Source organism: Rhinopithecus bieti, unplaced genomic scaffold (genome assembly GCF_001698545.2).
Source record: "Rhinopithecus bieti isolate Rb0 unplaced genomic scaffold, ASM169854v2 scaffold_34943, whole genome shotgun sequence".
Classification (NCBI taxonomy): Eukaryota; Metazoa; Chordata; class Mammalia; order Primates; family Cercopithecidae; genus Rhinopithecus; species Rhinopithecus bieti.
The window spans coordinates 732952-743524 of NW_016815584.1; the positions used below are offsets into that span (position 1 = coordinate 732952).

Here is a 10573-nt window from a genome sequence, read left to right on the forward strand (position 1 = left end):
GTGAGCCCAGGTGTTTGAGACCAGCCTGGGCAATGTGAGACCCCTTCTCTTAAAAAAAGGAATAGTCTGGTCAACTTATGGCAGCACTTTCACCTGAGTATATAAAAATATTTAAAGTAATGTTTTGCTCACTTTTGGTGTATTACAATCTTCCTTAAAGATGGGAAGGCATCAGCCAGGTGTGGTGGCTCAAGCCTGTAATCCCAGCACTTTGGGAGGCCGAGGTGGGCGGATTACGAGGTCAGGAGATCGAGACCATCTTGACTAATGCAGTGAAACCCCGTCTCTACTAAAAATACAAAAAAAGTAGCCGGGCGTGGTGGCGGGCGCCTGTAGTCCCAGCTGCTCTGGAGGCTGAGGTGGGAGAATGGCATGAACCCAGGAGGCGGAGCTTGCAGCGAGCACAGTTCGTGCCACTGCACTCCAGCCTGGGCAACAGAGCGAGACTCCGTCTCCCAAAAAAAAAAAAAAAAAAAAGATGGGAAGGCATCTTACAGGTGGGCCAGGCATGGTGGCTCATGGCTGTAATCCCAATACTTTGAGAGGCCATAGCGAGCAGATCACTTGAGCGCAGGAGTTCCAGATGAGCCTGGGCAACATGACAAAACCCCATCTCTGCAAAAAACACAAAAATTATTCAGGAAGGCTGGGTGCAGTGGATCACTTGAGGTCAGGAGTTCAAGACAGCCTGGGCAAGATAACAAAGCCCCATCTCTACTAAAAATATAAAAAGTTAGGCCGGGCGCGGTGGCTCAAGCCTGTAATCCCAGCACTTTGGGAGGCCGAGACGGGCAGATCACGAGGTCAGGAGATCGAGACCATCCTGGCTAATACGGTGAAACCCTGTCTCTACTTAAAATACAAAAAAAAAACTAGCCGGGCGACGAGGCGGGCGCCTGTAGTCCCAGCTACTCGGGAGGCTGAGGCAGGAGAATGGTGTAAACCCGGGAGGCGGAGCTTGCAGTGAGCTGAGATCCGGCCACTGCACTCCAGCCTGGGTGGCAGAGCAAGACTCCGTCTCAAAAAAAAAAAAAGTTAGCCGGGCATGTTGTCACACACCTGTAATCCCAGCTACTTGGGAGGCTGAGGCATGAGAGTCACTTGAATCCAGGAGGCTGAGGTTGCAGTGAGTGTAGACTGCGCCATTGCATTCCAGCCTGGCAACAGGGCGAGAGTCTGTCTCAAAAAAAAAAATTTATCCAGGCATGGTGGCATGAACCTGTAGTCCCAGCTACTTGGGAGGCTGAGGCAGGAGGACTGCTTGAACCTGGGAGTTTGAGGTTGCAGTGAGCTGTGATCACACCACTGTGCTCTGCCCTGGGTAGTAGAGCAAGACCTTGTCTCTTTAAAAATAAGAAGTAGGTGGGGATGGGAGGAGAATTTATTTTTTCCGTAGTTTAGAATATTCCTCTACCTGTTACTGGTAAAACATACGTGTCTAATTAACAGACCCCTTTTCTTCCCTGTGACACTGACAGAATGAAAGTAATAAGAGTAGCTTTGACAAAATGATTGAAGCCATTAAGGAAAGCAAGAATGGAAAGAAGATTGGAGTGTTCAGCAAAGACAAATTCCCTGGAGAGTTCATGAAGAGCTGGAATGACTGCCTCAACAAGGAAGGCTTTGACAAAGTAAGATACTACTGGAAAGTAGCAAATCAAGAGTTGAGAAGACAGAAATGTGATGGGCTTCCATAACAGATAGTGCAGGACGTTTGTTTGGGAAACTTCTATGTTTGTTCACATTTTATCCCCTTTGAGCAGTGTGCCAATTTTACTTTTCAGCCAGTAGATGGGACTTTCAGGAGATAGTCCAGCCACTTTAGAGTTGGAAACAAAATTTCTTTTCCCTGCCTTTCTTCCATCTACCTTTACAAAAACATCTAGAGAGGGCAGTTTACATTTTAAGTAGTACATTAGTTTAACACCTCTTGTAATACACACAGTGACCTGGCAAAGAGCTATTTCAAATGTTTAATTCAGTTCAAGAAGAGAATATTTGAATATTCTGCAAACCAGTGATAAATAGTTTGCTAAGTAACAGAAATATCACTGATAATATTCAAATTGGAGAGATGCATTTATTTTGTAATTCTATATTTGCATATTAGAAACTCTTGTCACTTTGACTGCAGATAGATATCAGTGCAGTTGTGGCATATACCATCGCTGTAAAGGAGGATGGGGAGCTCAACCTAATGAAGAAAGCAGCCAGCATCACTTCTGAAGTCTTCAACAAATTCTTCAAGGAAAGAGTCATGGAAATAGTTGATGCAGATGAGGTAAATGGAGATGAAAGGGTCTTTCTAGTGTTTTAGTGAAGCAGTAATAAGTCTATCATGCAAATCTGTTGGTATGTTCTTTCACTTCCTTTGAAATTAAGACTGACACTTAAGTTGGTGGTAATTATGTCATCTCTCTTTCAAAATAATGGTAAGCCTGCATTATGTTTTCTTGAGGTAACCCATTATTTTACTTGAGAATCCTAGGAATAGCTGTAGGTCCTACATATTGTTCTCCAAAATGTGTTTTGCCCGCATACCAATATATTGCCTGGTGCATAAACCATTTCATAAGACCTTTTTTATATCATCCTTATACAAGGATATATTTTGTCTTCATAGTGTCCACATACTCCGCTTTGCTAACCTCTAGTAAGTGTTACTTTATTTCTGGATGCTCTTACAGAAAGTTCGACACAGCAAACTGGCTGAGTCTGTGGAAAAGGCCATTGAAGAGAAAAAATACCTTGCTGGGGCAGACCCTTCTACTGTGGAAATGTGTTACCCTCCTATCATTCAGAGTGGTGGCAACTATAATCTCAAGTTCAGTGTGGTGAGGTAAGTATATGAAGACTTCATAATGTAGCACTTTGACTTTAGCCTATTTTTTCTTTTTTTAAAATCTATAAATTTGTGGGGTACATTGAAATTTGGCTACAAGTACATAATGTATAGTGTCACCAAGTCATTATCTTGGGTGTCCATCACGCAGGTGCAATACATTTTTGTTAAGTATAGTCACCCTACTCTGCTGTCAAACGTTGAATTTATTCCTTCTATCTTACTTTATGTTTGTACCTTGTAATCCACTTCTTTTCATCCTCGCCTGCCCCCCCACGCACTTACCCTTTCCAGTCTCTGTTATCTATATTTAAGACTGACTACAACTCACAATTCATAGAGGACTAGTGGATAAGTGACTCCTTACATCCCCACAATTAGACTATAATGGATACAATTCAGTATATCTTTTGCATTTTTATAATCCAGTACTCACTTTCTCACTGAATTTTTATCCTAAAAGTTTTGGTCACTGACTTTTACTCCAGAGCCTTTATTAAACTGGTTTGTTTATTTAAAACAAAACACAAAAAAAGTTTAGGTCCTTATTCAGCCACAGCTTTAGGATATGGCAGGGAAAAGTAATGATTATTGATACTGTGTCCCATTGATACCAAAGATTTCGCTAGTTTTGGTAATGAAATGTTTTCTTTCTTTGTTGGTCTCTAGTGACAAGAATCATATGCATTTTGGGGCTATCACTTGTGCCATGGGTATTCGCTTCAAGTCTTACTGCTCCAACCTTGTTCGCACTTTGATGGTTGATCCTTCTCAGGAAGTTCAAGAAAATTACAACTTTTTACTCCAGCTTCAAGAGGAGCTGCTGAAGGAATTAAGACATGGTGAGATGCCTTAGAAAAGAAGGTTTGGAAGTTACATAAGAAAAATGTCATTGGCCAGGAGCTGTGGCTCACACCTGTAATTGCAACATTGGGAGGCTGAGGCAGGAGGATTGCTTGAATCCAGGAGTCCGAGACCATCCTGGGCAACACAATGAGGCCCCCATTTCTGTAAGAAATTAAAAATGAAAAAATTAGTTGGGCATAGTGGTGCACACCTGTGGTCCCAGCTACTCAGGAGACTGAGGTTGGATAGGATCACTTGAGCCTGAGTGGTCAAGGCTGCAGTGAGTTGTGACTATACCTCGGCAGTAAGCCATGTTTGCGCCACTGCACTTCAGCCTGGGCAATAGAGTTGAGACCTTGTCTCAAAAAAGAAATGTCATTAGTGTTATGTTTATGTCTCTGAGGCTGTCATATTAAAAACAGAATAAGATTTACAAATGTTGAATCATCCTAGCATGTAGGTCTTGAATCTGCATTTCTTTGAGGCATGAGTGATCATTGTGGTTTACATTGATGTTTATAGAAACCTCTCTGACTTGTTAGGCCCTCTATGTCCAGATCTTCACAAAATACCTTGGCCTTATTACTATTCCTTAGTTATAGAAAGTTCTGAGAACTAGTATCTCTACCAACAGGATATATAATGTTAATCCTACATCAAAACAATACGAAGGGTACTGAGCTTCCAGACACCATTCTTCCACATTATCTCTAAGTCGGTCTTAAGAAGTCCTGTTGGAAATCATAGCCATAGATAGTTTAGTGAAGATAAAGATCCCTCTGAGGCCACCATATCTAGACTACTTTTTAGCTTGACATACCCATTCATAGTCTAGATCCTGAAAAATTAAGGCCACAGCCCTCATAACAGTAATTCACCCATTTAGTGATAAATAGAACAGGCTCACCACAAGGATCTGTTTTTGAAAATGTATAATAACTTTAATCTGATACCGTTTATCAACTCTTAAAGTATTAAGACCAACTGGTGTTCCAGTGTCCTCCTAGATCAGCGATTCTCAAATAGTATGATTAAGAATGGAGCTGGGACTGGGTGCGGTGGCTCAAGCCTATAATCCCAGCACTTTGGGAAGCCAAGGCAGGTGGATCACGAGGTCAGAACCATCCTGGCTAACACGATGAAACCCCATCTCTACTAAAAATACAAAAAAATAGCCAGGCGTGGTGGTGGGCCCCTGTAGTCCCAGCTACTGGGGAGGCTGAGGCAGGAGAACGGCGTGAACCCGGGAGGCGGAGCTTGCAGTGAAGCAAGATCGCGCCACTGCACTCCACTCTAGCCTGGGCAACAGAGCAAGACTCTGTCTCAAAAAAAAAAGAAGGGGGCCAAGTAGAGTGATTCACACCTATAATTCCTGCACTTTGGGAGGCCAAGGTGGGAGGATTGCTTGAGCCCAGTTTGAGACCAGCCTGGGCAACATGGCAGACCATGTCTCTACAAAAAGTAATTAGCTGGGCATAGTGGCATGTGCCTGTAGTCCCAGTTACTTGGGATGCTGAGGTGGGAGGATCATTGAGTCTGGGAGGTCAGGGCTTCAGTGAGCCGTAATCATGCCACTGCACTCCAGCCTGGGTGACAGAGTGAGACCCTGTCTCAAATAAAAAAAAAAAAAATAGTGAGTGGACTGTTTACTTCACACTTTGAGAAACACTGCTTTAGGGGACGTAAATTTTGATTTCAAAATGTTAGTGTTTTTTCTAAAAGATACTTTAATATCTCCTTTCTGTCTTATTATTAGGTGTGAAGATATGTGACGTATATAACGCTGTCATGGAAGTGGTTAAAAAGCAGAAGCCAGAGCTGCTGAACAAAATTACCAAAAACCTAGGGTATGCCATGATGTGTATTGTCATTCTTGAGTCAGTTTTCAATTACACTGTCAATGGTCAGTCTGATTTCTTTAGGCTAATTGATTGATTCAGCCAACATTTATGGACTAGCAGACTATACTATGTGCCAGGCACATGATGTTATCGGAGAAAGTGAGACAGATTTAAGTTCTCCCAAGTGTATAAGAGAGATTTTTCTAGACCATTGTGGTGTTCCAGCCCACAGGTGTTCCAGGATCTAATTACAGATGTTAGGAAATATTAATACATACTGTATTTCGTCTCTCCATGCACATTTGCAACTTACGTACTCTGAGATACCCTAATATTTTATTTAGAGACAGGGTCTCACTTTGTCCAGACTGGAGTGCTGTGACGCAGTCATGCCTCACTGCATCTAGATCTTCTGGGCTCCAGCAATCCTCCCATCTCTGCACCCTCAATAACTGGGACCAACGCACGTGCCACCACACCCAACTTGTTTTTTTATTTTTTGTAGAAACAAGGTCTTGCTATGTTGCCCAGGCTGGTCTTAAACTCCTGGGCTCAAGCAGTCCTCCCACCTTGATCTCCCAAAGTGCTGGGATTACAGATGTGAGCCATTGTGCCTGGCTGTTTTTTTTTTATTATTATTATTGTTTTTGGATCGGTGGGGAGTTTGTTTATTCAATCCTGTGGGGAAAAGAGAGATCAGCCTGTTACTGTGTCTATATAGAAAGAAGTAGACATAAGAGACTCCATTTTGTTCTGTATTTGAGATGCTGTTAATCTGTGACCCTACCCCAACCTTGTCCTTGCAAGAGACATGTGCTGTGGTGACTCAAGGTTTAAAGGATTTTGGGCTGTGCAAGGTGTGCTTTGTTAAACAAGTGCCTGAAGGCAGCTTGCTGGTTAAAAGTCATCACCATTCTCTTAATCTCAAGTATCCAGGGACACGCACGCTGCCAAAGGTCGAAGGGACCTCTGCCTAGGAAAGCTAGGTATTGTCCAAGGTTTCTCCCCATATGATAGTCTGAAATATGGCCTCGTGGGAAGGGAAAGACCTGATCATCCCCCAGCCTTACACCCGTGAAGGGTCTGTGCTGAGGACTAGTACAAGAGGAAAGAAGGCCTCTTGGCAGTTGAGATAGAGAAAACCATCTGTCTCCTGCCCGTCACTGAGCAATGGAACATCTCGATATAAAACCCGATTGTATGTTCTGTTTACTGAGAAAGGAGAAAACCGCCTTAGGGCTAAAGGCGGGACTTGCTAGTGCAGTGCTGCTCTTTATGCACTAAAAAGGTTTATGGAGATGTTTACATATGCATATCAAGGCACAGCACTTTTCCTTAAACTTATTCATGTCACAGAGAACTTTATTCATATGTCTTACTGCTGACTTTCTCCNCCTGATCATCCCCCAGCCTTACACCCGTGAAGGGTCTGTGCTGAGGACTAGTACAAGAGGAAAGAAGGCCTCTTGGCAGTTGAGATAGAGAAAACCATCTGTCTCCTGCCCGTCACTGAGCAATGGAACATCTCGATATAAAACCCGATTGTATGTTCTGTTTACTGAGAAAGGAGAAAACCGCCTTAGGGCTAAAGGCGGGACTTGCTAGTGCAGTGCTGCTCTTTATGCACTAAAAAGGTTTATGGAGATGTTTACATATGCATATCAAGGCACAGCACTTTTCCTTAAACTTATTCATGTCACAGAGAACTTTATTCATATGTCTTTTTTTTTTTTTTTTTTTTTTGAGGCGGAGTCTCGCTCTGTCGCCGGGGCTGGAGTGCAGTGGCCAGATCTCAGCTCACTGCAAGCTCCGCCTCTCGGGTTTAGCCATTCTCCTGCCTCAGCCTCCCAAGTAGCTGGGACTACAGGCGCCCCCCACCTCGCCCGGCTAGTTTTTTTTGTATTTTTAGTAGAGATGGGGTTTCACCGTGTTAGCCAGGATGGTCTCGATCTCCTGACCTTACTGCTGACTTTCTCCCTATAATGATTCTATTATCCTGCCACTTCCTTTTCTTTAAGATAGTAAAGATAATTATTAATAAATACTAAGGGAACTCAGAGACCGGTGCCGGCGTGGGTCCTCTGTATGCTGAGCGCTGGTCCCCTGGGCCCACTTTTTCTTTCTCTATACTTTGTGTCTCATTTCTTTTCTCAAGTCTCTCGTTCCATCTAATGAGAAACGCCCACAGGTGTGGAGGGGCAGGACACCCCTTGAAATCCAGTATATTTCTCAAATATATTTTATCACTGAACACCTAGAAATATCTAATAACGTGTTACGGAACAAAGGACATATTTGGAAACAAAGCTTTATGTAGGCACTCTCTGTAGATGAAAACTAGTCTGTGGTATATAGTTTCTAGACTTCTCTCATGGAGAAGAGGAAATATATACCTATATACCAAGTCTTATGAATCTGGTTAAATTGCCCCTTTTAATCTGGTTATTACTGTCTTAGTAATATAGTCCTTAATAGTTTCTATGTTGTTTACAGGAATACTACTGACTTGATTTTATGGTAGAAGGTTAAAGTTTAAATGTGGGCAAATAAGCTAAAATTTAAAAGGCTTGATATAATCAATTAGGAAATTATTTTTCACTATGGGATTATACAGCATATTTAGAGGCCAAAGACTGTCTTTGAATCCTTTTTTCTAGCTGAGCGGTCAGCAGGGGTAAATCATTTCAAACATGTTTGCCTGTCTTACTGTGAAAGTTGAAATGAACATATTATACTTGATCCATGTTAGAGATCTTTAGCCTTTTGCTGATTTTTATCTGTTTCTTTTCAGATTTGGGATGGGAATTGAATTCCGTGAAGGCTCCCTAGTAATCAATAGTAAAAATCAATACAAACTGAAGAAAGGTAAGTTTCACATACAATAGGAAAATACTTTTGTGAGTTATTTCCTTTAGCTTTATCTTCTTTTAGGCATATGTCTTACACCTCTCCACATTGTCACAGCCACAGACCGATCCTTGTTTTGCTGTTTTAGGAATGGTTTTCAGCATCAATTTAGGATTCTCAGACCTGACTAACAAGGAGGGGAAAAAGCCAGAAGAGAAAACCTATGCCCTGTTTATTGGTGACACAGTGCTTGTGGATGAGGTGTGTATTGTCTCTAAACTTTGGAGTCTTCATGAGTTAACTTTTGAGGCACGTTTGTGGACTCTGTGGTTTTTTTCTTGCTTTGTTAAATGCTAGCTAAGGGGAATAATCCATGTGACAGCCTAACCTAATGCAGCTAGGAATAGAGACTGTAGCCCAGGTACAGGGAATGATTTAAACCATTAAATCATATTGTCATATTGTGGCTTGAACCTTGATAATGATAATATCAAGAACTAATACTAATAATGAAACTGATTATTTTTTTCTTTTTAAAAACAGCTTTATTGAGCTACAATTCACATACTGTACAATTCACTGACTTAATATGTACAATTTAGTGATTTTTTGTATATTCACATTTGTGTAACCATCACTACAATTTTTTTTTTTTTTTTTTTTTTTTTTTTGAGACGGAGTCTCGCTCTGTCGCCCGGGCTGGAGTGCAGTGGCCGGATCTCAGCTCACTGCAAGCTCCGCCTCCCGGGTCCAAGCCATTCTCCTGCCTCAGCCTCCCGAGTAGCTGGGACTACAGGCGCCGCCATCTCGCCCGGCTAATTTTTTGTATTTTTTAAGTGGAGACGGGGTTTCACTGTGTTAGCCAGGATGGTCTCGACCTCCTGACCTTGTGATCCGCCCTCCTCGGCCTCCCAAAGTGCTGGGATTACAGGGTTGAGCCACCGCGCCCGGCCCCATCACTACAATCTAATTTGAAAATATTTTCATCACCTTAGGAAAAACCCTGAACCTATTAGCAGTCACTCCCTATCCTCCTTCCCTTCCCCTACTGGTTCTTCAGGCCTAGGCAGTGACTAAACTACGTTCTCTCTAAGGATTTGCTAAATATCTGGGCAGTTGATATGAATTCAGTCATACCCTGTGTGGTCTTTTGTGACTGACTTCTTTCCCTCAGCAGGAACTGATTTTTAATAATAATGAGCACAGGTAGTTCAGTGTTTTTATTGGTAAGCTAAGCAGTTTACATTAATTCATTGAAATAGTACCTTGTGAAGTAGATACTCTTATTACCTCCATTTACTAAATAAATTGAAGGCACAGACAAGTTTAAGTAACTTGCCAAATGTCACTGAGCTAGAAAGCAACTGAGCCAGCCTTCAAATCAAACCTATATTAACAATTACCCAATGTTGCCTCCCAAATGATAGCTTCTGGCCAGGTGCAGTGGCTCACACATGTAATCCCAGCACTTCCAGAGGCCGAGGCAGGTGGATCACCTGAGGTCAGGAGTTTGAGACCAGCCTGACCAACATGGTGAATCCCCAGCTTTACTAAAAATACAAAAATTAGCCAGGCATGGTGGTACACGTCTGTAATTCCAGCTACTCAGGAGGCTGAGGCAGGAGAATTGCTTGAACCCGGGAGGTGCAGGTTGCAGTGAGGTGAGATCACGCCACTGCACTCCAGCCTGGTTGACAAGAGTGAAACTCAGCTCAAAAAAAAAAAAAGAAAAAACAAATTGTAGCTCCTGACAAGAGGTTAGAGGTTAGAAGGATAAAAACTGTATTTATTCCATTGTCAAACATTTTAGTGTCCAAAAGATTCAAAGCATTGCCCAGCCATTTACTACATTAGAAAATGAAATTGCTTGCCGGGCGCGGTGGCTCAAGCCTGTAATCCCAGCACTTTGGGAGGCTGAGACGGGGGTGGATCACGAGGTCAGGAGATCGAGACCATCCTGGCTAACACGGTGAAACCCCGTCTCTACTAAAAATACAAAAAACTAGCCGGGCGAGGTGGCAGGCGCCTGTAGTCCCAGATACTCGGGAGGCTGAGACAGGAGAATGGCATGAACCCGGGAGGCGGAGCTTGCAGTGAGCTGAGATCCGGCCACTGCACTCCAGCCTGGGCAACAAGAGCGAAACTCCATCTCAAAAAAAAAAAAAAAAAAAAAAAAATCCTCATATTAGGAGAACAC

At 42.7% G+C, this 10573-nt stretch overlaps 1 protein-coding gene across 1 annotated transcript in view; it reads left to right on the top strand.

The window, feature by feature from the left end:
* SUPT16H (SPT16 homolog, facilitates chromatin remodeling subunit) overlaps positions 1-10573 on the top strand; it is a 38652-nt gene that overhangs the window by 13243 nt on the left and 14836 nt on the right. The window contains exons 4-10 of the mRNA XM_017853473.1: positions 1479-1631; positions 2135-2281; positions 2688-2839; positions 3512-3684; positions 5445-5535; positions 8321-8394; positions 8525-8637. Coding sequence (XP_017708962.1) covers positions 1479-1631; positions 2135-2281; positions 2688-2839; positions 3512-3684; positions 5445-5535; positions 8321-8394; positions 8525-8637 — 903 coding nt within the window. The remainder of the gene's footprint in view (positions 1-1478; positions 1632-2134; positions 2282-2687; positions 2840-3511; positions 3685-5444; positions 5536-8320; positions 8395-8524; positions 8638-10573) is intronic.